General features: G+C 36.4%; 2 protein-coding genes and 1 long non-coding RNA gene across 3 annotated transcripts in view; 1 reads left to right on the forward strand and 2 right to left on the reverse strand.

Moving 5' to 3' along the window:
- Positions 1 to 6,933: 6,933 nt before the first annotated feature.
- On the reverse strand, positions 6,934 to 11,358 carry LOC134805202 (transport and Golgi organization protein 11). The gene is made up of 5 exons (XM_063778512.1): positions 11,201 to 11,358; positions 10,907 to 11,066; positions 10,703 to 10,829; positions 9,201 to 9,465; positions 6,934 to 7,805 (listed from the first exon to the last, which is right to left on the reverse strand). Exons 2-5 carry the CDS (start codon positions 10,976 to 10,978, stop codon positions 7,598 to 7,600), a joined length of 672 nt encoding a protein of 223 aa, XP_063634582.1. The 5' UTR covers positions 10,979 to 11,066; positions 11,201 to 11,358; the 3' UTR covers positions 6,934 to 7,597.
- A 12,508-nt stretch (positions 11,359 to 23,866) lies between these two features.
- Positions 23,867 to 25,787, reverse strand: LOC134804577 (uncharacterized). Its single transcript, XR_010146144.1, has 4 exons — positions 25,461 to 25,787; positions 24,395 to 24,720; positions 24,117 to 24,304; positions 23,867 to 24,021 (listed from the first exon to the last, which is right to left on the reverse strand). It is a non-coding gene; the product is annotated as an uncharacterized LOC134804577 (long non-coding RNA).
- Positions 25,788 to 26,093: 306 nt separating this feature from the next.
- Positions 26,094 to 27,626, forward strand: part of LOC134804562 (UDP-glucose:glycoprotein glucosyltransferase) — a 38,567-nt gene continuing 37,034 nt past the window's right edge. Inside the window, exons 1-2 of the mRNA XM_063777662.1 lie at positions 26,094 to 26,504; positions 27,284 to 27,537. Coding sequence (XP_063633732.1) covers positions 26,261 to 26,504; positions 27,284 to 27,537 — 498 coding nt within the window. The 5' untranslated portion in view covers positions 26,094 to 26,260. The remainder of the gene's footprint in view (positions 26,505 to 27,283; positions 27,538 to 27,626) is intronic.

A 27,626-nucleotide genomic window follows, 5' to 3' on the forward strand; every position in this document is an offset into this window, starting at 1 on the left:
GAGGTTTGAATTTGGTCGGGAAAATAATTTTATTAATATTTTTTTTTAACTGAACACCATAGTTCGTTTTTTTTAGCATTAGAAATAAGGTAAACAATCTTGATGTGTCTTTTAATTGAAAAACACATTTTAAAAATAAGTTACGGCAAATATGTAACAATTATGAATCTAATACGATCATTTATATTCTTCTGCTTTCATAAGTAATAGTTATTGATTTTTAAAAAGCGTTTTTCAATTAAAAGACATGTCAAGATCGCTTACCTTCTTTCAAGTTCTTTCTAATGCAAAAAAAAACGAACTATAGCCATAGCCGGTCAAACTTTGTCTGTTGGAAAAGGCGCGAAATTAAAATTTTCTATAAGACGATTACCCTTCGCACTTACATTATTTAAATTTGTCGCTTTTTTCTACTGACGGAAATGGTTTGCTTTTTTTTTGATATTCTTGTTTTTATAAGAACTAGGATATTATTTATTTATTTATCTATCTATCTACTTATCTAATCTTATACCTTTTACCTTATATATATACAGTGAAACCTGGTTAATTGGCACCTGGATAAATGGGAAACCTCAATAATTGCAACCAAAGGTCCGGTCCCGGTCCCTTGAGACCAAAAGGCCTCTATAATTGAAATTTTGGAACCTCTATAATTGCAATTTAGATTTTAGTGCTTTTCGTAATTTTGCCACTGTAATTGACCACATCGCAACTAAGACCTCTATAATTGACACTGTGCTAAACAAATCTGTTATTTTAGCTCTTCTTATTACCTCTATTATTGAAACGACTCTTACTTCTTACCTCTGTAATTGAAATAATGCAGTTGTAGAGAGCAGAAACAATATTTTAATAGGAGTGATCATTTTATTTTAAATCTTCATCCAGAATTCAATTTATTTATTGGGTATCTATCGCAGCCTGTAGTAGGTGAAATAGTTTTGATTAAATCAAAAACAAAGTATGCTTTTTACATTCCAATCAAACTTTCTTCTACAAATCAAGGATTTTTTTTAAACCCTATTTATTAATAAGAAAATAAAGTAGTGATTAAGTAATGTAGCTAGTGTAAAAGTGCAAGTTATATAATATATAGACCAGAAACCCAAAACGTAAGCTTGTAAATCTACTTTCAAAGGTTATTTGCACCTCCATAAAAGAAATTTGTCAGAACGCAACCTCTATTAATGAAAACCTCTATAATTGACACAACGATTTTTTGAACCTCGTTAATTGACACGACCTGCTTAAATGAAAAACCTGGTTAATTGACAAAAAGTTGCCGGTCCCTTGAGATTGCAATTATCCAGGTTTTACTGTATATATATTTATTTATTTCTGGGATCTCGGAAACGGCTCTAACAATTTCGATGAACTTTGCTATGTGGGGGTTTTCGGGGGCGATAAATCGATCTAGCTAAGTCTTATCTCTGGGAAAACGCGCATGTTTGAGTTTTCATATATTTCCGAGCAAAGCTATTTATTAGCGCTAAAAACGGCCAAATAAATGCGCCGTAAACAGACGCCTAGCATACAAAATCAGCAACAATAAACACAAAAATCAAAACGGTCAAAAACAGAAAATTTCGGTACGACGCGTTCGGTTCAGTTTTGGAGGAAACAAACAGGTCGTGAACGAAACCTCGAAAAAATTAAAATCGCCACACGTGAGCGGATTGCACACCAGCATGCACGCATACTGGCTTATCGGGTTTGATCGCTCGCCCGTGTAGTAACATGGATACAATTTTATTACCTACATGAATCTACATAGTATATACAGTGAACGGATATTAACAGTATATAGAACTGGATCTAGCGGGTTATTCCCACTAGTTACCACCAAGTTCTTACCAGTGGTAACTACTGGGAATTTTTTTCCCACCTTTTACCACTGGTAACTACTGGGAAAATAAATTCCCACTAGTTACCACCAACTCGGATTGGTGGTAACTACTGGGAATTTTTATTCCCAGTAGTTACCACTGGTAAAAGGTGGGAATTTTTTTCCCAGTAATTACCACCAAAATATTGTTAGAATTCAATACTAATAAAAACACTATAAATAGTATAGTATAAATGTAGCGTGCTGTAATAAATAATTATGTGTCAGTTATTGATTCAGTAAACTGCTTTAAAAGTGATCAAAAATATTAAAACAGTTTTACCAGTATAAGTGTAGGTAAAAACTAAAATAGAAGAGTCTCATTCTAGTTAAATAGAAATTAACTTATTATCAAATTAAATTTATCATATTAACTGTAAATTGAATTACATATTTATACAAACGAACAAACAAATCAGTCAAAAACCGACAGAACTGATTTCGTTTTATTATATTTAGCTACTTCATTTCGTTCTATTTTAACACGATGCAGAGCTGGAATATGTAGGTACTTATTCATAATTTGTATTTAGGCTAAATAAGTAAAGAACATAGTTGTTATTAAAACCGCTTAGGGCGCGCTTCGGATGGACTGAGTGCTCGGACTAACCAGCATATGTTCGCATTCCAATTACGCTCGGGTTGTACATCGCTCGGTCATGTTACGCTGGTTGGCCGGATTGCTTAAACAGCCACGCTAGCGGGATGGTAATAACACTCTACCACAGGGGCATCAGGTACTATTCGTACACTTCTTTTTTTGTATTAAACTTTTATTATTTTGGAAAATATGTTTATTGGAAGAACGTGTAAGTAATTAAAATCACATAAAACAACCTTAAATTGAATACGACGAAGGGGCAAGAGGGCGTCAGGCTAAAAGCAAAAATCAGAAAAAGAGTAAAATAATAATTATGTACTTTATCTGATAGCGATGGCGTGCGAATGCGAACGTCTATAAAACCTGGTAGAGTTGGGAATGTGAATATGATCTTGCAATTAAATTTGGTATAGATGTTTTTAAGTTTAATATTTATCACGGTAAAGTAAGAAACAATGTAGGACCTTAATACCTTATGCATATTTGATAGGTCACAGCTGTGAATGGTTTATCGCAATATAAGTATGAATAATATCGGTACCTATGCCTTGTAAATGCAAAACAATCGTTTAGTTCGTAAATATTTTTTGTGTTGTTCTTATTAAATACCACGAGTGCAAAAAGGCCGGACCGAGTGTGGTGCACACCGCGCACCCTTTTGTTCTTAACCGCCGTGTCGGCCGTGTCTGACCCTTGCGAATTATTCTTTGTTTGGCATAACTGCCCGCCCCTATGGCCGATAAGAATGGTATTGTTTGACATAATTTGATAATTATATTTACCTATCGGGTGGCATGTGAGCTAGACCGAAAGCTAACGGATCGTGGTAGTTTTTGTCATTGTCTTATGCTAACATTAGGATTAACCAAGATGCAATGAGAGTTGTGGTGCAGAGGGAACATTAATTAGATAGCTTGGATATTATTATTACATATTTTCAGACATTGTTATCAGGTTATCACAGTGACCTAGTTGTTATTGGGCTTTATGAAGTAATTTGATCAATGCAGGTTTATACGCCATCGCCATCAGAATCAGATAAAGTACATAATTATTATTTTACTTTTTCTGATTTTTGCTTTTAGCCTGACGCCCTCTTGCCTCTTCGTCGTACTCAATTTAAGGTTGTTTTATGTGATTTTAATTACCTACACGTTCTTCCAGTGGTTAAGTGGGACCTGGATAAGTGAGAAACCTCTATAGCTGGGACTCATTATGCGGTCCCGACACTTTAGCACTGAATTACCTCTGTTAGTGAGATAAAACGAACCTCTATAACTGGGATTAGTTGTTGTGATTTTATAGTCACATTTACCTCTATAATTGAGACAGAGAGTGTATTTTACCTCTTTTACTGAGACTATATTTATAAGATTATATTTCCCTAATTGTTTTTTTGGAATTTTATACGAATTACCTCTGTATCTGGGATAACGTCAATCTATGACCTCTCTAACTTGGACTTTATTGATCTATTTCCGTATTCTTACTAACTCTTAGTTTATCCACAAATTCCGCATTTGCTTAATTGTGTCTAAACGACTTCAAGTTTCATTTAGTTACTTTATATAGTTAAAACTATCGAAACTAAATCCGAAATCTTGATAAGTAACAAGAATAAACAAATTTCAATCATTTAATTAACTTCTGAGACGCAATGAAGTCCGTATCAAATTTAATTGAAAAAATCTATCCTTTGGAAAATCATTCAAAATATTTTCAAAGAAATATTTAAACAGACTTAAAAAATATTTAGGGACAAAGATTATTTTACCTAAACATTTAAAGATAATTACAAAATACCTTATTAACCACCTCTATAACTGAGATATATCCTCTATTCTCACCTCTATTAATGGGACCCTCTGTAAATGAGACAGACATTTATTTGTACCTGGCTAACTGAGAGCCTGAGTAAGTGGAATACCTCTTTAAGTGAGACAAATCTGCTCGTCCCTTGAAGTCTCACTTATCCAGGTTTCACTGTACTACCCGAGCGTAATTGGAATGCGAGCCTATGCTGGTTAGTCCGAGCAGTCAGTCCATCCGAAGCGCGCCCTAAGCGATTGTAATAACAACCATGCCCTTTACTTATTTAGCCTAAATACAAATTATGAATACCTACATATTCCAGCTCTGCATCATGTTATAATAGAACGAAATGAAGTAGCTATAAATAATAAAACGAAAACAGTTCTGACAGTTTATGACTGATTTGTTTGTTCGTTTGTATAAATATGTATGTAATTAAATTTACAGTTAATATGATAAATTTAATTTGGATAATAAGTTAAACTCTATTTAACTAGAACGAGACTCTTCTATTTTCGTTTTTACACTTATACTGGTAAAACTGTTTTAATATTTTTGATCACTTTTAAAGCAGTTTACTGAATCACTAACTGACACATAATTATTTATTACAGCACGGCTACATTTATACTATACTATTTATAGTGTTTTTATTAGTATTAAATTCTAACAATATTTTGGTGGTAACTACTGGAAAAATAAAATTCCACCTTTTACCAGTGGTAACTACTGGGAATAAAAATTCCCAGTAGTTACCACCAAGCCGAGTTGGTGGTAACTAGTGGGAATTTTTTTCCCAGTAGTTACCATCATCATCATCATCATTTATTTATTTATTGACAACTTACATTAACAGGTATACCAAACATGTAAGTTATAAACATAACAAATTATTGTATTACTATATAATATATACATGACTAATACCTAATATTAGGTCCTTACCTATGAAATTGGCGTTTTTGTTCATAGATATAAGTCTGATCCTAGTTTTTTTTTTTACAAAAGTACATACACAATTACAATAAAACTACAGTGCACTCAATAAACAACGATTTTACTTACAATTAATTGTTATTTTTTATTGTTAAGTGTTCAGAATTAAGCCTTGAAAATAGGTCTTTTCATGTGCTGTCGGTTCGAGTATTAAAATTACTTATATTTTTCTAATGGTACCAATTTTCAAGAAATGGAGATATTGAAAACATACCTTAAAGGTGTCAAAAATTACTGGAAAAATTTTGTTTGGTTTGAATTAGCCATCAAAAAAATATCCGCAAAATTAATTGTATGGAAATTCGTGTTTCGTTGAAATTCTCCGAACAAAACGCCAATTTCATAGGTAATGACCTAATACTAAACTATGACGGTATAGTCGTAGGTGTGGAGATCGACTCCAAATACCGAGTTGCGGTGGCTAGGAGTCTCGGTCTCGGTTCCTCTTGTTAGAATATGTCCGTCAGGGGGTCGAATAGAAGAATATTATTTATGTGATTCAGTGCTACATACAGAGGGCTAGTTACTGTGTTGGTGCTGGGAATTATAAAAAGAGGTGTGGGGCGGGGTCGAAGAGTAGTTCTCACAAATGGCGTAGGTACTTTAAAAGTCACATATTGCAGTAACCTGGGATTTGTGATTGAACCACGTATTAATTAATGAAGTATTTTATGACTGCAAGTTGTCTCCGTATCTCAAGACTTTGATGACCGACCATTCCTAACACAAACTGCTTAGGATACATGTAGGGATAGTATTAACCATACTGTTTCCAGTACAAGTATCTAGCAAACGATTTCTGAACCTTTTCAATGAGAAGTACGTATTTTTTTTCGTGTGGACACCAGACAATATAGTTACCTACTTTCCAACAGGCTACGTACAAAGGCATTATATAATAGAGTAATGACATGGTGGTTATGAAAATATTTGGATTGACGTACTACGAAACCAAGAGCTTTTCGCGATTTTTTACAAATTCGAACTACATTTTTATTAAAAGTTATTTCAGTGTCACATCATGTACCCAGGTCACGAATAGAGTTTACATTTTGTAGGATTTGGCCGTTTAATGTGTAGGATCTATCAATGGTCTGAGATGTTCTTGAATATGTCATAACTGCGCATTTACTTGAGTTAAGGTGTAAGCTATTAATGGCACCCCATCGATATACGCTATCGATATCCGTTTGGAGCTTACCTACATCACATGGATTTTGTATGGGCATAGCGAGCTTAACGTCGTCAGCGTCGTCGTTACCAGTGGTAAAAGGTGGGAAAAAAATTCCCAGTAGTTACAACTGGTAAGAACTTGGTGGTAACTAGTGGGAATAACCCGATCTAGCATGAAAGGTGGGGGGAAGTGACCGAACAGGATAGTCTTATGTATCTTTCAGTAGGAGTAGCAGCGAATGAGCTATTATTGTTTGTCCTTGTCACAGTCTCACATTTTATTTGTTCCCCACCGTAAATTTAGTATGGATTATGGTGGGCAACAAATAAATTCGAACAATCATAGTGTCGCATTGCGTATGTTTTGTCCCTCACGGAGGCACGCGTATATACCACTTCTATAGGATTCTACCTTCTATGATAACCTACCATTTCTCTGCGTGCGTTTTTAAGAAAAAAAGACTTTAACTTTTATTTTTATTGGGATAAAATGTAACTCATTACATAGGTGTCATCTATACTAACAGGGCAATAACTCGATTTCATTATTCAAGTAAGATGGTTGAATTATTATGTACATCTAAAATTTATAACATCACTGTACAAGAAATCGTAATGTTCTGAAGACCACATGTTATACCTTATAACATAAATTGTTTCCTTAAGATATAGTTTTCTTGTGGCCAACTGTTGTATTGTATAAAAAAAGTTACCTAAGTACCTACTAGAAAAAACAATAGAAACAAAGAAAGAAAATACATTTATACATGTCATAGTTGTCTACTTACACCGTTACAGAGGAAAATATTGCATGCAGAACTATTATGATACAATTGTAGAAGCTCGGAATTATCCGAGTGGTCAAAATAGAGTACAGTACTAATTATGCAACGCAATAAACTTTCAACTTATCCGTTGTTTTCTATAAACGTTACGGCAACCTACGGAACATTACATTTCGGACCAAAATTACTCTTTTTAAAACTGACCAGATCTAGTAAATTTCATTTAGGCAGTAGTACATTTTTGAATTCCATTTTCACATTTTAAATATGACCTAGATCTCTTTAATGCATTTTAAAATCGACATCTACATGGGAAATTGGAGAAATACCTTGTATAACTTATTAGGATCGATTAAGCCAAGCAATAACTTTGAACAACAAGTAAGCAATGCCAATAGCGTAAGCTATCTTCTCCTTTTGCTGTCTCTGTAATTGTTCAGCTTCGATCGACATTACGCGCCTGTTTAATTTGACTATCTGTCGTCGTAAATGCACCATCTCTTCAGCAGTGGAGAGACCTTCGCCAGCTCCCATTGGAGGTGTTGGATCTCTGCAGACACAAAAAACTTATGTTAATAATTAAACTTGTAAGGTCAACCGGGGTAATTGCGTCTATTTGAGTTATTTTTTCGTCTATGTAACGCATTTGTCCCGATGTCAATGGTCAACAATCTTTTAACTTGATTCATAGTTTTACCAGTATACTTGATACGTAGTTTTAGCAGCTATTCAAGAATGTTTCGTCAGTACAAAAGCTCGCGAAGCTAAAATTTCAGCCCTTCGACCATACAAAATTTTCTAATGCTAGCTTTTCTACGGAACGGAACTTACTTGCCAAGCTTTGCAATATAAGTAATACATTTCCCAATTTTTGTTTTACCAGAAACACTTTCGCCCACACTTAAATAAAACCTCTTTAATTTTTTTAATGTTAGTTTTTTTAATTGACTTAAAAGGTTTACAACATCTGGAAATTAGCTTTGGATATATGTGTCTACAAATTAGGGACGCATTTACCCAAATTATACTATTTTCTACTTGATGTTGTTAATTGCTGTTTATGGCCCCTTGTGTTGATTAAACCTTCTAAAATACTGTATTACGTTTCATGAGGTTTGAAGATCTTATCGTAATTGTTTATAAATTATTTTAAAAAGACGCAATTTGCCCAACTGGGGCAAAGGCATCTAAATTTCCGTTTTGAAAAACAAAACACATCTAGGTATATATTTTAATTATAGTGCAACAAAAAAGTTACTTCTGCAAAGAGTTTGAGACTTGAGAGAGAGAAAGCCCACAGCATAATAATATTTCAATACACTTATTAAATATTTCATAATATGGGGTTAAAGGAGAGTAAACAATATTTAAAAAAACAGTAATGCATTTGCCCCTGTTGACCTTATAGTTTTAAATTCATCTTCAAATGCTTTATATTGATAATATAAAAATTTAAGATTTTAATTTATTTTGAAGTTACCTTAGAACAAGTCTTGATTCTGTCATAGTCGAGTTATCTAAATTTCCGTTTTGAAAAAAAAATACATCTAGGTATATATTTTAATTATAGTGCAACAAAAAAGTTACTTCACGAATTATCTTGGCAAAGAGTTTGAGACTTGAGAGAGAGAAAGCCCACAGCAAAATAATATTTCAATCCACTTATTAAATATTTCATAATATGGGGTTAAAGGAGAGTAAAAAATATTAAAAAAAAACAGTAACGCATTTGCCCGAGGTGACCTTATAGTTTTAAATTCATCTTCAAATGCTTTATATTGATAATATAAATATTTAAGATTTTAATTTATTTTGAAGTTAGATAAGATAAGGTAAAATATATTTCATTGAAAAATATCCAAAAATTAAAACAGTCATAATACGCTTACATAGTTACTTAAATATTATAAATGTACAATCATGGTTTAGAAAAGTAAACAGTTACCTTAGAACAAGTCTTGATTCTGTCATAGTCGAGTCATTAAAATGATCAACATGTGGTTGTGACAGGGCACCATCTGCTTGAGATCTGTACAGTCTTACATTCCTGGGAGGAGAGTTAGGCATACTCTCCTGAAAGTCATCAGCTGATGGGAAGTAGTGCTGATCGAGAGTGATCACACGAGGAGGCGTGTTCACTCGGATCATCCCTGGATCAGTGGGGAGTACAGCATTATCTAGCTGAATTTCTCGAGGCGGAGCTTTGGTACCTAAACATGAAAAAAAATTCCATTCCAAATCATCTTGTATTCAGGTATTTTATAAGATATTTTATACCAGTATATTGGTTACAGGAAACATTTCATATTTAAAAATAAAATAAGAAATAAGTTAAAAAGTGGAACCTTCGGTTGGCGAGTCAGACTCGCACTGGTCCAGTTTTTCGGGCAAAGTGGAACCTCGATACCACGAATCTCAAGGGAAACGCCAAAACTTCGTGTTAACGTGGTTTGGTCTTATAGGGTCATCAACTTATTTTAGGGAGGTTCTTATAGGTTTTGTTTCATCTTAAAGGGGTTTCGAGTTACACAGGTAAAACGCTAGAAAAATTCGTATTAGAGGTAAAATTTTACAAACGCGTAAAGTACACTCTTATTATCTTTTTCGAGTTATAAGTAGAGGTAAAATTTAATTTTTCGAGTTAGAGAGGTAGAAATCGTACTGGATAGTCGTGAAGTGAATTGTTGGTTTTTTAATGAGCCTATAAGGTGTCCCACTGCTGGGCAAAGGCCTCCCCCCTAGACTTCCAATCCTCCCGATTAACTGCAGCATTCATCCAGTTGCTGAGAAATGCGTCCAGGTCATCCCACCATCTCCTCTTAGGCCGACCCTGCCGGCGTTTACATTCTGGCACCCACTCCGTGGCTATTGTCGGTTACTTTATCTTAATGAGATTAAATATTTCGAGTTATGGAGGTTTTGGGCTTTGACGGGAAGGGAATTGCACTTTATTTCGTATCAACCTTTTGAACGCCACAGACGGCAATTGACGTAAACGCAAAATCGTGACAACGACGCCAAAGACGGCATTTGACGGCGACCGTCTTTTGATGAAAATCTACTGAAAAACACCCCACTTTTAGGTTGGCATTATTTATTCACAAAACTAAATTTTACCCCCGTGGCGTCAGTGGCACGGCAAATGGATGCGGCGGCGTCTATCTGGGTTCGAGTTTTCAAGGTTCCACTTTAATAGCACTTATACATATTATTTTTGATGTTCATTTTTAATGTCCTCCGATAGTTGTGAGTAGCGTGAAATCTGTAATTTTTTTAGTTCATATAACACAGATGTATTTAATGGATATCAATTTTTAAGTTGCCATTCATATTCTAAATGAGTGTAGGTTTGAGATCAACCTATTTCTCCAATTGTGATCCTTCTTTTTATCTCCTGTAAACCAGAAATTGTAATAAAAAATAAGTAAATTGAAAGACAATATTCACCAATGTGCTGATCTTGCCCAACTACAAGTATCCTTTCTGGTACCTTCATATCAAATTTTTCATTGGCATAGTCCCATCCTGTTCCCAAACCGTTTTGGGTTTCGTCATCCATTATGTCACCAGTTGCCTAGAAACCAGAGACGTAAGTGTTTTAGATAGCTTCCAAATCAAACCAAACCAAGGCTGAACTAACTGCTTGTATACCTTTATCCTTTGTGGTACGGTCATCTTGTGGCTAATGAGTCGAGCGTAGGCTTCATCGGAAGTGTACTGCATCTTATTGGTATTCCAATCACTTCTGTAAGTTCTTCGTGGTCTTCAATTCAAAATATATGGAGCCAGAACTGTAACTTATAAAAGCAACCTAAAAATAAAGATACAAATTAATCGATGGATGTCTCTACATTAATAGACGCGACATTCAACGGGTCATTGCATAGTTGTAAAATAAAATAATATGGTATCGCGCCATAACACACGCGATCAATTTAAACTTACTTCATTTCAAATTTATCAAAATTACTGCTGTGTGATAAGAGAAGTAAGAGACAGTAGGCAAATCTATTGTAATGACCGAAGAAGAGGTTGGTTGGACTTGGCAGGACTTGGTTTGGTTTGGTTGGCTGGGCTGGCTGCCTGGATTTGATGGGTGGTGCCAAAGAGAATATAATCACTACGTTTTAAGAGACGGGACTTCCATACTAGCGATTTGATTAGCTGTGTGTATGTTTGGTTATCCAATCATTACCAACATGTACGACAAAGAACTGTCAAAGAACAATAGTACCAACATAACAGACTTACATAGTGTAGTATCCTACACGCTTGCGTATTTTATCGATATCGATAAAATGTTATCGATATCGATAAAATGGGTATGGTTGAAACATAGGCTCCTTGTCAACAAATTTCGTACTCAGGTTAGGATCGAGTCCACATTTAAGTCGTACGTTATTAAAGTGTTCTTTGAGTGGACTAATAGGTACATGGTTGGACTTAAATGTGGACCAGAAATATTTTGGAGGATGGAGCAAAATGACATATTATTTACGGCGAGGGCGTACATAGAATTCTAAACGAAGCGATGAATTCAAAGTATATATGATTTAAGCTAAAAATATATGCAAAAAAATAATCGTCCTATAGAACTAAAGTGTTTCTTTGATCTCTCCTAGCAGGGAAGAAAAGTAACACTTTGATCCCTCCTAGCAGAGAAGAAAAACCCCTTTTTTCGAATAGTAGTTCCCAAGGGACGGGAAGAAAATCTCACTTCCTGGCCAAGGCAAGACGTAAAACTTTATACAAACCACGGGCGGTAATTCGTAAAGCCCCAGATCGCATATTTATGGCCCTCATCTGCGGCTCGGGCCACAAACACCTGCGATCTGGAGCATTTACGAATTTACCTCCCTAGGTATGTAATGTATTATTTTTTCTCGCTAGGAGGGATCAAAGTGGCACTTTTCTTCCCTGCTGGGAGCAGGAGCATATTTTTTAAGGTTAAATAATATTTTTAGTATATAATAATTTCCTCATTGGTGATGTTAAAAGTAGTATGTGCCATAGGTAGCAACATTATTTCCATCTTGGGCATAAACACTTGAATCCCTTACTACGCTCAAGATTCTATTTTAGAATCCTGTTTCGTTCAGGATTCAATGTACGCCCGGTCTGTAAATATGCCATTTTAATTTGAATTAACAAATAAAAAATTGTAATCGAATTTTGTTGCGTATAATTATTAAAAAATGATTCTTATGTACAATAAAAACTTTGAAAATAAATCCCTCCGACAGTCAACGGGTAAATGGGTAATTAACAAACTAGTCTAGTGGATATAGAATGTCCTATTTTAATAATTTGGCACGGGACTGTCACATTTAAAACATATACAGAGAGAATCATACTGTCTTTGTCTTACGCTAGTTGTAGTAACCAAAGGTAGGGTTAAGTACCTATAATTTTCTTAGTACTTACTAACGAAAAAAAATCTACTTAATTACCAAACCGGCTCACAAAATTTCACGAAAATCAGACGAAAATCGATTAAAAATACGACCTGCAGAGAACATCCGGAAAATCTGACTGCAGACCTTCGCTAACGCTCTGTCATAAAACGATATTTGTGCGAATTATGCAAACCTGCGGAAGCGAATTCATCTTCCTCGCATTATCCCAGCACATTGCCACGGCTCATAGGAGCCTTGAGTCCAAGAATTGGCGTAGGTACTAGTTTTCACGAAAGCGACTGCCATCTGACCTTCCAACCCAGAGGGGAAACTAGGCCTTATGGGAAATAGTCCGGTGTTTTCCTTCACCGCGACTGGTAAATATCAAATGATATTTCGTACATAAGTTCCTAAAAACTCGTTGGAACGAGCCGGGGTTTGAACCCGCGACGTCTGGATTGAAAGTCGCACGCTTTTACCACTAGGCCACCAGCGCACTCCAAAACTGCGAAAGAAAATTACGTTAATAGTACAATACAATCGTGTTATAATAGAGAATTGTCTAAGCGAGGTACGAGATTGAAAAGATTGATTATACTCGTATCCCTATTGTATATTTCTAAAATGCACTTTAAACTAGTAGAATCATATAGTTAAACAAATCACAGGTATACAGCTAAGTTACCCTCCGAGCAGCTGCGATACCTTCATACACGTACGCGTCTCGGCGGGTTGGTCAACGACACCTTCTCGTAACTCATGAGGCCCTGGTACCTGCTCCTTGTTAAATTCAATTTTTAGACAGTTTTTGTTCTCGATTTTGCCACCGTAACCTATTGGAAACTAACATTGTTGCTATATTAATGGTGTACCATGCGCGTTTCTAACGTACGAAGAAATTGTTTCTACTATACAAACCTAAAATAAATAATGAATTTGAGGTATGGTTTTTTTCGAAATGAATATTATAGTTGAGTTGGGAGCCCGTACATTAAAAGTACCCAATTGCAATTTGGTATACGAAATCTTAATTAAAGAATTGCAGTCAAGTCAAAAAATTTGAATGAATTCACTTTTAATAAATTTTTAAATTATACGTATATGTACGAATAATAAGGAATCTGTAGGTTCGTTTTGACAGAACTTTTGGACTAACTCTAAAGGGGCCCACTGATTAACAGTCTGCCGGACGGTATCGGCCTGTCAGTTGTTCGGAACTGTCAAAATTTTGTTCTAACTGACAGGCCGATACCGTCCGGCGGACTGTTAATCAGTGGGCCCCTTAAGTGATTGGCTTTATCCATGACAAGCTGTTTTTATTGTTTTATTATTTTGATGTACCTTGTTGCTGTGACCTTTTGATAATGTATATCTATGATACGGGCAGTATCCGAGATTTCCTGAGCTTTCTCAACATCATCATCATCGTGCTTCTCAGCCATGAGTTTTAAAATAGCAGCGACGGTATTACTGAGCACTTGAGCAGCTAGTTTTACTTTCATTTTCGATCGAAATGTAGGATTCACGTGTAGGGCTGTTAGTTTTTTGAAATGTAAGGTACTTTTATTTTTTTCCGCCACTTCTCATAGGTGAGACCACTTTCCTTTTTTCCCGTTTATTACAATTTCTCCTCCATTATGAAAATTGTTTCTTACCGATTTCAGTAAATGCGGAATATCAAACATTATATAAACTCTCTTATCATCCAATATGAAATAATTGGTAGTAGTTGGGATGCCACACCACCTTTTGAGTAAATTCAAACTGCCAATATTAGTGGGTCCTTGGTCACATACTGTGGTAACCACCGTGTAACCAATATCAGCAAGTGCCCTTATTATATCTTTAATAATACCAGCAAGGTTTTGCGCTGATATCGTCCCCTTAACAAAATAGTAGGCTATCGGTTGCTTCCGTTTTTTATGTAAACCTTGTACCATGAAAACTAAGGCGTGATCTGCCACTTCTGCACTTCTGTATCCAGTTTCTCCTAAATCCGTAAATCCTTCAACTTTATCTGATCTGGTGTTTAAAATCAGACGCCTTTTCAAAGCAATCTCGTCAAAAAGTAGCTCGACCAGCCTATCTTTTTCAGGTATTGCTGTGGCTTTCTTTTTTAAATGATTTAATATAGTCGGGCTGATGCCCGGCTCTAATTCCATGTTTTGAAGTTGACTTTGCAATGTTCTAATGCTGGGCAAGGCCACCAGTTGTAACAAATGACGATATGTCCTGGGAGATTTCTTGTAAATTGCTATTGCCAATGCTTTTTCAATTGGACTCCATCTCTTTCCTCGCATCCATTTCTACGGTTGTTGCGTAAATACGCAGTGATTAAGGTCTTCAGAGCTAATGATTTAATGCGCGGCAATACATTTCCTTCACGCAATGTTGTTATTTTCTGCTTGTAGACATCAATTTTTTTTAATAATTTTCTTTTTCGTGGTGTCACTTGTAAATCTGTAAAAATAAAATATATACCTTATTTAACCGAGTTATTTCAACAAAAACATAAAAATAAAGATCAAATAGTTCATTTCCATAATATACTAATACCACAATACTTCTTTATTTCTGATAAAATATAAATTGAAATCAATAATTTTCAATGCCATTTAAATTATTTTCAACCATAGTGCATCAAGACTTTCAAAAATCTTATGCCTTGGAGCAGCGGTCGGGAACCTTTTAGCAGCCAAGGGCCAAATAGTAGTTAACGGAGGTGACGCGGGCCGTACTTTGTTAATATTTATGACTTTATGAGACATTGTCGTTTGTCACTATTACATACAAAATAGCCAAGGCGGCTCTCGGGCCGCAAGTAACAGGTTCACAAGCCGCATGCGGCCCGCGGGCCGCAGGTTGCCGACCGCTGCCTTAGAGCAGCGGTCGGCAACCTTTTAGCAGCCAAGGGCCATATAGTAGTTAACGAAGTTGACGCGGGCCGCACTTTGTTAATATTTATGACTTTATTAGTCATTATCGTTTGTCAATATTACATACAAAATAGCCAGGGAGGCTTGCGGGCTGCAAGTGAGAGGGCCGCCGGTTGCTGACCGCTGCCTTAGAGGATTTTCATTCATTCTAGTTTTCATGAGCAGTTCAATTTCAACAAATACCTAACACTATTTAAATGCAGATTAAAAGTTTGAAAAATCGCTGTCGAGGCTACATGGAGATGGAGATATTGGAGATGCTAGCAAGCCAGCCGCCAGCGATGAGATACATCTCATGAACCGTGACAGTTGAAGTTTTCACAGTGTATTTCTATTGAAGCTATAACAACAAGTAAGTACTAAAAACAGAATAAAATAAATATATAAGTGCGTCGCTCCCATACAACAAATGTGATTTTTTTGCCGTAATGGTACGGAACCCGTCGTGCGCGCGTCCGACTCGCACTTTGCCGTATGGAGTAACAAACATAGACAAGTGCTAGTCGGACTCGCCCACCAAAGGTTCTATACTTTTTACCCGACTACGGCAACGCAAAAGGAGGGTTATGATTTTTACCGATTTTTATGTATGTGGGTATGTACTCGTATATATGTATGTTCATCTGTTCCCTCATAACTTCTAAAGTACTCATTATAATTTGACAAATGATATGTCGATATGTCATTCGAGCGTCTTAGGCTCGGTTGCACCAAACTGTTCGTACCTATCGTTAAAGAGTTCGCTAAATTTTTATGTATGGAAAGTTCATAGTAAAGCGCTGGGGCTGACGTTGATCAGTCTGTCAAATGTGGTTGGTGCAACTGGCCCTTAGTCGTCCGCTGGTTATGGGCTATATGACGTCACAACAATTTGAACACGGCGCCCTCTAGAGGTCATAAAGTCACGAACGTTAATATATATTATGTACTATGAGCGTCATATACTAAAAGCGTCGGGCGTAGCCCAACGTACGTGGCGCGGTGTACGCGTTCCAAAGCCAAAGCAGTCGGGCGTAGCCCGATATATGCGGCGCTCTGCGTGCATTTCTGTATTGACGACACCCTCGCAAAAGTAATATAAAGTGACAAGTGATATCTTGTTTCATGCTTTTTACAGCACGATTAGCAGTAGTAGTCGGGTTTTAGTTTATGAACTTATTTTTTATTAGTATTTGTTGTTATAGCGGCAACAGAAATACATCATCTGTGAAAATTTCAACTGTCTAGCTATCAGGGTTCATGAGATATAGTCTGGTGCCAGACGGACAGAGAAGTCTTAGTAATAGGGTTCCGTTTTTACCCTTTGGGTGCGGAACCCTGAAAAACAACGGAAGGATCCTTCTGATTTTGAAATCTTTATGTAAATACACAGTACTGTTTACCTTTGGCAGATAACTTTTTTCTTTTAGGTGATTGGAGAATGAATGCTCTTCTCCTCTTTAGAATAATCATGGTCTAGTAAATGCGACTGTCTCGATGTAGATGGCTCTGTAATTATGAATAAAATATTTTATTACATTTGGTAATAAGGAGTTACCATCTCTAAGATGTTTGCTAAAAACCTAACGTGAACTATAGTTCGTTTTTTTTAGCATTAGAAAGAACTTGTTAGAAGGTAAGCGATCTTGACATGTCTTTTAATTGAAAAACGCTTTTTAAAAATCAATAACTATTACTTATGAAAGCAGAAGAATATAAAACATCGTATTAGATTCATAATTGTTACATATTTGCCGTAACTTATTTTTAAAATGTGTTTTTCAATTAAAAGACACATCAAGATTGTTTACCTTATTTCTAATGATAAAAAAGTGAACTATAGGCGTCGTTGAAGAATTTCAATCTGATCATCATCAGCAGTTCCATGTCATCAAATGCCACGTTTTTAGGGTTCCGTACCTCAAAAGGAAAAAACGGAACCCTTATAGGATCCCTCGTGCGTCTGTCTGTCTGTCCGTCTGTCACAGCCACAGCCTATTTTCTCGGAAACTACTGGACCAATTAAGTTGAAATTTGGTACACATATGTAAATTAGTGACCCAAAGAGGGACATGTTTTCTTTTTATAATTTTTAAAATACATAGGTTTGAAGTTATTTAAGAAAATAGCCAAAAAATTACCATTCCCCTCCCCTTTATCTTCGAAACTACTGGGTCTAAAATTTTGAAAAAAATACACAAAATAGTTCTTTACCTACAGATGGCAGGAAAACCTATTAGAAATGTGCAGTCAAGCGTGAGTCGGACTTATGTACGGAACCCTAGAAACGCGAGTCCGACTCGCACTCAGCCGGTTTTTTTAAACATTTTTTTTTTACACATATATATTATGCTTGATTTATTGAAGTGAAACTAAAATCACAATACCTATATATGCCTATAATATTTAAGGAGTCCATTCGATTCCTGATGGATCTCATCATCAGGACTCAAACTTGACAATACAATACAAATACTATATTACACACCTCAATAAAAGGAAACAACGCAAAAGAAAACAGAAACACAAGCAGAGTTTACCTGTGGTAGCAGATAACTTTTTTCTTTTAGGTGATTGGAAGCTGCTCTTGTTTCTTTTACAATAATCATGATCCAGTAAATGCGACTGTCTTGATATAGGTGGGTCTGTAAGTTAAAAAATGATTAGTGCAGTAATTGGCACAACACGTGCATAGTTATGTCGAAAGTTTAAAGGGCCATAATGTACTGTAAAATGTTGATAATTATTAAGAAGTACTGTATCCGTAAAAGTGTATGGCGACTTTATCAATGAATTCATTCATAATTTATCCATGCATTTTCGCAGTTCACTGTACTGGTATGTAACTTTACATTTTTCTAATATTTCTAGTGCCAGGCCCTGGGCCAATAAGGGTCTAACTATATCATTTTAATGTGTTTACTCGACTACGGCAGGAATTGCTGTCTACATGTATTGCTTACACGAAAATACCAATTTAACATTTTGTGGATATTTTGTATGGGAGCGACAAATTTTTTTCGCTATCTCGGGGTTGGTCCCATATTAAATGTTGCTGAGTAGGACCTATTACATTCACCCTGTAAATTATTGCAGGTGACTGGTGCATCATATATAGATGGTCAAGCAAATCTTGTCAGTAGAAAAGGGCGGCAAATTTAAAAAACGCGCGTAATCTTTCAGCAGCATAGACAGCCTCATTGACCGTAGTTCACGCTAAAGAGTCTGAATGTTCAAAAATTGGACTACACAAGAAAAGCACTGGAAAGTGTGTACAGAGTTGACGCGATGTGGTTGTGCTATAGACTGCCAAAGGAGATCGTGCATATGCAGAGTATGCAGACGCAATAAACTCCCTTGTGCGCCCATCTGCCAAAAATGCAAGGGCAACTGCTCTAACAAAAACAGGACAAGTGCGAGTCGGACTCGCCCACCGAGGGTTCCGTACTTTTTAGTATTTGTTGTTATAGCGGCAACAGAAATACGTCATCTGTGAACATTTCAACTGTCTAGCTGTCACGGATCGTGAGATACAGCCTGGTGACGCGGAGAAGCGGAGTCTTAGTAATAGGGTACCGTTTTACCCTTTGGGTACGGAACCCTAAAAATGTAGGCGCGAAGGGTTATCGGCCCATAGGAAATTTGTGTTTCCCGCCTTTTTCTACTGACAAAATTTGCTTGACCAAGTATATTAACATTATTAACTCTATTTATACCTGAACTGTGAGACCGTTTCCTTGTACGTGATTGGGATATTTCTTTGTGACTTAATCTTTGACTTGACAGCTGTTGCTCGACCATGTATGATTCTGTAAATATTCAAAGCATATAAGTCTGAGTCTGGCCAGCCAAATATTGCTGACAGACATTTCCTTGTTGTATCACCAATTGTCTTTGGTGATAAGTTAAAAGTTAGTTGTCAATATATGTCATTCATTCAATTGTTTGCGGTTTACCTACACTTCTAATAAATAAAAAAGTAAATTAATAAAAACATATGCACTGAACTTTCGCTACACCGTATCAACAAAGTTCAGTTTTCCACATTATGAATTCAATAAATGTTTATAAAATAAAAGAGTCTTTTAATTTCATGTAATCACTATCATGTTTGACTAAACCAACAAATAACCATGATGGTATTTACATTAAGAACACAATTATTACATAGAATACATAGTTATATGCATTTACCTATGACAGTAATGTGAGTTGTCTCACAAACTTACTGTGTTTAACTTTACACAACGGTTTTGTCAGTATATCTGCCAACATATCATTAGTATTCAGATACTCAATAGTAATCTTATTACTATTTACAAGTTCTCTAATAAAATGATGCCGTATATCGATATGTTTGGTCCTAGCATGATGTAAAGCAGCCATCCTCTAAGTGTGTTCCGCGGAACCCTAGGGTTCCGCGACACCCCTGCAGGGGTTCCGCAAGAATTTAGAACACTATGCTTTAGTCGCCTCGAAAAATTTTACTATGCAAAAAACACACTTCTAAAAACTATTGTTTTATTGTAGGGTTCCATCAAGTATTTCGCTTTCCAAAAGGCTTCCGTCAAAAAAAAAGATTGAGAACCGCTGATGTAAAGAGCTTCTACACAATTTTAGCGCTGACTAATTGTCATTGAAAATTGTCGGTACAATTTCTTTCAGATATGTACTAATAAACAAACCCTCTTTACAAGAATTTGACAAAGAGCAGTATTCGGCTTCGGTAGAGCTAAGGCTAACTGTTTTTTGCTTGCGACTTTCCCAAGTAACTACTGACTCACCTATTTTAAACACGTAGCCCGTGTACGACCGGCGGTCCACGTCGTCACTGCCCCAGTCTGCATCCGCATATCCAGTGATATCCAGCTGCTGCTTGCTTTTCTTAAAAGTCAAACGGAGATCCAAGGTACCTTTCAAGTAGCGCAGGACTCTTTTGGCTGCTTTCCAGTGGGTCTCTGTAAGTAAATGATTCATTAAATTGACTCAAGTAGCTAACTGCGTATGCGATGTCTGATCGGGTACAGATAGCAATATACATAAGAGAACCTACAAGACCTCTAGCTGTAAGAGATCCCTTATAGGGATAAGTTCGCCTTTGTACTTCCATTGCTGTAATTTATTTTTGTAAACCTGTGTTGTGTACAATAAAGTGATTACTACTACTACTACTACTCTATAATCATAGGTATCATCTCTTTGATTGCCCCTAGGTAACTTAAATCCTGTTTCCATGGGAGTAGGCGAACACTTTACACTCTTCCATCTGGGGGCACGGCAGTGCCCCCGCCAAGTCGAGCAAAACAAAGAGGCACGGCCGTACCATCCTTTTCTCGAAGCGATTCAGGCCATTTTCGACGTCCTGTAATTTTGTGCTGGCTAAAGCTAGAACCCTAAATTTTCAGTTACATATAGGGCTTAACATGCTTTACATATAATCTCAAAAACATTCAATTTGAACTTGTAGTTTAAGAATTATTGTACGTCAAAGTTCCTTAATTTCGACACTGACACACTCACTCACTCGCTCGCTGACCGATCATCATAATTCTAAGATACTTCTAGCATACCCACAAGCTTCAAAGGGTCTAGCAGGCTAAGCGAACAAGAAGTGCCCCCGGATGCCCCGGACGGATTTGGTCATTCTTTCAGGTGGTGTACTGGCAGGTCCTAAGAACTCTCTATGCTTAATATAAGTCCTCGATCTTCTTTTGTTTTCGAGTTATTCAGGATAATGTAAAATAATCAGTGTATCATTGAAAGTGTCATATTTTGGAAACTGTTCAAGTTAGATAAACCAAACAAAATTATATTTGACAACAATAAAATAGACTACAAAATGTATATGTTTTACCTGCATCATGTCCTTATACTTCATTATAAAAAAAAAACATTTTATTTTTCTTCTCGTTTTTTTTTATACTTTTCGCGGAGGTTTTGTTTTGACATGACGCGCGAAGATTTATGCAAATATTTTCATATGTATATGTAGTGGGTATTAATGGCTACTCATACATTTTTTTTGTAGGTGTAGGTACCTCAGCGAAAAGTATAAAAAAAATGAGAAGAAAAATAAAATGTTCTTTTTTTTTATAATGAGTTGTACTCACAAGACATTGCTTCCCTCCAATTGTCAGCATCTGGACCACTCAGTGCTTCTTGTATAGTCCGTGGAGCATCTGGATCGCACGTGCCCGCTAGGAATCCAAAATGTGGAGAACCCGTTGAACTGTCCGAAGTATCCGTACTCTCCTCCTCTGGAATATAAGTTGCATCGGCCGGATCATCACATTCACCTGAGCTAGACGATCATGTATTGTGACCGTACTCGTTCGATCGCTCGTACTCTGAGAATTTTATGACAAATTGGCATTATCAGACGTACCACAGCTGTGATCGTAGCCCACAAAAATGGACTCGCCGGAAGACCAGCGCCGACTCTCGGGTCGGCATTATGCTGAGGCGAGCCCATTTCATGGTAAACAATATGTAATTATCTACCTATGTCTAACCTTATCATTGTTACTTTTGTATGTAAAACAAGATTATCACGAAAAATAAATGATTTATGATTTACCACTCACTACTAGTGTTAGCGGTACAGCCTGAAATTCGGGAATTAGCTGCAAATGGTGTTAAAGGTATGAAAATCGGTACGATTTATCTTTAGACCATTTGAATCAATTTGACCCGTCGCACCAAAAGAAAAAAAAGTAGAAGAGTTATGACGTCATCTTTTTTGTATGGAAAAAAAAATTTTTGTTCATAAACTAATTATGAGTGGTATTAAATGAAAGGGCATTCGGAGCCGGTTCTAAAAATAAATCACATTATTATATTTCCGTCACTATTATAAGAGTCTATAACAGTAGTCTGTTGACAATACCCAACAAAAATGTACTTTTTGCCTTTCGGATCTAATTTTGAACGCTTCAAAGTGATCGCATAAGCCACAGAACCAAAGATACGTAAATGACTTAGAGATACCTTTTTCCCACTCCACATTTCTTCAGGAGTGCTACCCAGTACAGCTTTCGTAGGACAGCGGTTTTTGACCATGTTAACGGCGTCCGCCCAGAATTCGTTGCTTAGGCCCGCATCTTGCAGCATGCATCTTGCAGCCCACATCACGGTCCTGTTCGCGCGTTCAGCGACCCCGTTCTGAGCAGCGGAGCCAGGAACAGTGGTTTGATGCACGATGCCATTGCTCTTGAGATACGCCTGAAAAGCAGAACTTGTGAATTATCCTCCGTTGTCGCTACGTAGCGATTTTATCTTTTTACCTGTCTGGTTCTCCACTAAAGCTTTAAACTCTTTGAACCTATCAAATACTTCACCTTTTTTAGTTATAAAGTACACAAACGTCTTTCTAGAATAGTCGTCTATGAAAAGCAAGAAATACCTCGCACCGCTGAATGAGGGAGATGGTAGCGACTAAGCCCAGGACCTCTTTAGCCCTGTTGAGAGATTTCTTAGGAAAGGGGACCCTAGTTGCCTTACCTTGTACGCACGCTACACACATTTCAAAATCTCTACTATCATATGATATACCAGAAACCGTGACGGCATCACGCACGCGAACAAAAGCTCTTTATTTATTCAACCATTTAAACTTGTTCCACGTGCCCTTATGCAGTTACAAGATTCTTTTAGTTTACGAAGACACTTTCCAACATGAATTTCCCGCCAAAACTTTGTGTAATATTTCAGTAGCCAGACTCTACTGAAAACGTAGGATAGGCCTTACGGGCAACAAGAATGTGCCACCAGTACAGCTGTGTCACAGACACGAATTCGAGCCAATCGTGCAGTCAACAATCAACCAACTGCGATTGGTTGATGAGTTCGCATCAAGCGCGCGCGATTGGTTGCAACTAGTTGCGTTAGACTGCACTATTGGCTATAATTCGTGAGGTACACCGCTGAACTAGCACTAGCACCATTCATAGTGCCCTAAGGCCCGTCCTTAGATATATGTTAATGGAAAACGTTTCAAGAGATTTAGCTGTCAAATACAAGCTAAAACTTACCCGAGTTACTAGGCCCAGCGATAGCTTCTACTTGAGGTAGTGAAACTTCATTGTCATAAGCATTATTGGAAAAATTCAGCTAAGTTTCATCAGTGATTGGAATAGCTTCAAGCTTTTGTAATGTCATGGCTTGAGATGGCAGCTGCTGTCCAGGCATGAATGAATCTGTAAATATTAAAAGTGTAAAAATATAATAAAAATCCTTTACTCATCCAAAAGAGGTATAAGTTATAACTGTCAAATAAAGGTTTAAAAATTACCCGAGTTACTAGGCCCAGCGATAGCTTCTACTTGAGGTAGTGAAACTTCATTGTCATAAGCATTATTGGAAAAATTCAGCTAAGTTTCATCAGTGATTGGAATAGCTTCAAGCTTTTGTAATGTCATGGCTTGAGATGGCAGCTGCTGTCCAGGCATGAATGAATCTGTAAATATTAAAAGTGTAAAAATATAATAAAAATCCTTTACTCATCCAAAAGAGGTATAAGTTATAACTGTCAAATAAAGGTTTAAAAATTACCCGAGTTACTAGGCCCAGCGATAGCTTCTACTTGAGGTAGTGAAACTTCATTGTCATTCCTTTTATCAACAATGTTGAATAAGCATTATTGGAAAAATTCAGCAGAGTTTCATCAGCGATTGGAATAGCTTCAAGCTTTTTTAATGGTATGGTTTGAGATGGCAGCTGCTGTCCAGACATGAACGATTCTGTAAAAATTAGTGTAAAAATATAATTAAAATCACTCATCTCATCTAAAAGAGGTAGGTATAACTGTCAAATAAAGGTTTAAAACTTACCCGAGTTACTAGGCCCAGCGATGGCTTCTACTTGGGGTAGTGAATAAACTTCATTGTCACCGATCGCCAGAGGGTCGAGATTCGTAGGAATGTTCCTTTTCGAATAAACATGACAAGGAAAATTAAGCAGCATTTCATCAGGAAGTGGATCAGCTTTTAAATTTTTTGAAGGTATGGCAGATGGCAGACGTTTTAAGTTGATTGTTTTTTTTATTAAAAGCTTTTTTTCGAAATGGTCTGCGCATACAAATTTTAATTCATGTAACTTTTCTATGGGAAGATATACCAGGTCTTCGTTCAAAATTATTTTGACCCACTGCTTGCACCTGAAAACATTTAAATGTGTTATATAATTACAGTTTGCAAGCAAAATGTAGCGTGAAAGGAAGATTCTAAATAAGTTTTTGGCAAAAATTTCATTTTTGGTACAAGCTTTTATCGCTGACTGTACTTTTCTTACGACAGACAACTAATACTTATCGAGACAATTCTAAAAACCCCTAACACAATTAGGTCGCGTTGTTTCATCACAGAGTTCCTATTGCCACCTCCTGTCCTGTCTCCATCATCAGATCAGCTCGAAGATTTGACAGACTACGGGACAGGTGAAGGCAAATAAAAGCTTGTAAAATGGGAAGTTATGTGACTGTTTCTGTTTCTGTAAGGAAGATATAGATCTGGGAAAATTTTCGGAGAATTAATTATAGTCATATCGCATGCAAGATAGAGCTAGACCATGAAAAGTCTGCAGCGATTTTGATACCTTGCCCACGCAGTGCATGTGTTTATTTTAAACGTCAAACGTCTTTGAAATTATGACGTAGAAATAACACTTGCACCGCGTGGGCTATCAAAATCGCTGCAGACTTTTCTTGGTCAAATTCTAACAGGAAATTTCACTCATCTTACTATATTATTTACATTGATAAAAAAACAAAGCTGAAGTTATCGATACTTGTAGTACATCCCTAGTTGACAATGAAAAGGATATGAAATATCAAATTTTCGATGTGTTTTGGTGTGTTTACACCAAAATAAAGCTAAAAGTATCTAAAGCAATACTTACCGGTCTTCATCCAACGGGAATTTCGCCATGAATTTCCTTTTTTCGGGAACATCGCGAGTGTAGAGATTGCCACATATTTCGCATTTAAAGGCTCTGATTTTCGGTGGCATTTACACAAAATCTATGAAGTCACTATATGTTTTTATCACATTTGATTGTATTTAAAAATGGTAAAGGATTTTGAAAATTAAACTCCAAGAAATACGCGAGTAATACATGCAAGGCGCCATGACAAGCAAAGCAATATGGCTGACAGTTGACTAAGTTGACTTGACAGCTAAATAGCACTGACGTTTTGTTTTGCTTTATTGGCTATGGTTAGGTCACTATTTTCCATACAAAACTTTTTTTTGTTCCTAGTTGCGTCAGCCTGGGTGGTGCGACGACTGAAAGCATAAAGCATTTCAATTCATCCGTCAAGTCATAGACAAGTTGGGACAGTCTCACCAAAATCAATTTATATTTATGTCCTTCTTCTTTCTAATATGATAGATGTGGTTAAAATGTATTAATTCGAAAATAACTGGGGTTTATTATTTAGTAATAATTATGATCTTGTTTTCTTGGGACAATCACACAACGATAACTTGAAACGGAACGTAATTAGTTTTGTAATGTCATGTATGATGCTGATTGGTTGGTGATAAACGCCTTCAACGCGGAGTCAAAAGAAGTAAAATTTCATTCGTACCACGTTAATACGTGTAATTAAAATGTATTATGTGTTTTAATTTGTATATATAATTATTTTAGTGTTCTAATATTGGTCAAGTAACCAATAATTTGGTATTTTGTACACAATGACAGCCTCCGGCTTTAGAGTTTGGGTAGTTATTTTAGGCCTTGTTATTGTTACTTCGGCACATTTAAATCCTAAAAGGGATGAGAAAAAAGCGAAGTCAGTCACTAGTTTCGTAAGTGCTAAATGGGAAGCAACACCAATTGTTCTAGAGCTAGCTGAATATCTTGCTACTGAAAGCTCTGACTTGTTCTGGTCATTTGTGGATGGTATAAATTCGTTGAAATCTAGTCTTGAAGATTTAGGTAAGTAACTCACTCGTTATTATTTTCTAGTAATATTCAACTTATCTTAGCTTAGAGATTAGTTAATGAGGTTTTTAAATTATCAACCCCTCAAGTCCTAGCACTTAAAAATTTTCAAACCTCCTTCACATGGGTGAATCTCAGATGTTTTTGATTCTTTATACATTTTCTATACTTTTAAATAACCCAATATTGCGTTAGTTAGTGAGACTCAGTTTCTCTGCTAGCCAGCTAGCCTTACATTGCATCAGGGGGGGTTGATGAAGCTAAACTGTAGGCCAGGCTTCTCTTAACCTCTGCGGACGCGATATCGCGGCGGCAGAAAGGTTTAATGCATCTATGCCTGGAATTCGAAGGATTCATATTAACAAACTCCATCAAATGTTAAATATCAACTTAACACTTTCAGTGCCAAGAACCCGATAGTCGGGTTCATTTTGTATTGGAATTGGGGCTTTTGGCACTGAAAGTGTTAATATTAATTTCCACAATGCTTACTTAATTGCTATCATGTCGTGGTTGAAAAAAAAGGTATATTTATATTAAAAATAATATATTCCTTTGATTAATGTATTCATTTACAAGTTGTTTGAAAGACAACAGATTGCCAGACTTAATGCACTAAGTTGTGGCTGTTCCACTTCATATTCAGTCTTCCAGTTTGTGAACCGGCCAGTAAACCTATTTAATATTAAAATGCTAGTGAGTCTTGATACGCTGCTGTCCCAGGTTCTGTTTAAGTGTTTACTGCATTTTCTTTATTGAAATTGTTTTTACAGAGACTGATAAAGAAATATACAATGCATGCATTGGTGTTGCCAGCTCCTTGCTGGCCCCAGCACAGTTGCGAATGGCAAAACTGGCATTGTCCATGCATACCACGTCACCGACTGTCCGAATGTTTGATGAGATTGCGGCACAGAATGGGGCCAAGAGTGTTGGTTGCCCTACTTTCGTTTCCATTGCTTCAAGACAAGTTTGTGATAATGATGTATTACGTGATATTCTCAAATCATATAACAAATATGAACCTGTAAGTGTGTTATTAAATGTATTAGATTTAATTAAATATGATTAGGTATATCTAATATTAGCCTAAAGTACTGTAACAAAATTTAACTT

Source organism: Cydia splendana, chromosome Z (genome assembly GCF_910591565.1).
Source record: "Cydia splendana chromosome Z, ilCydSple1.2, whole genome shotgun sequence".
NCBI lineage: Eukaryota > Metazoa > Arthropoda > Insecta > Lepidoptera > Tortricidae > Cydia > Cydia splendana.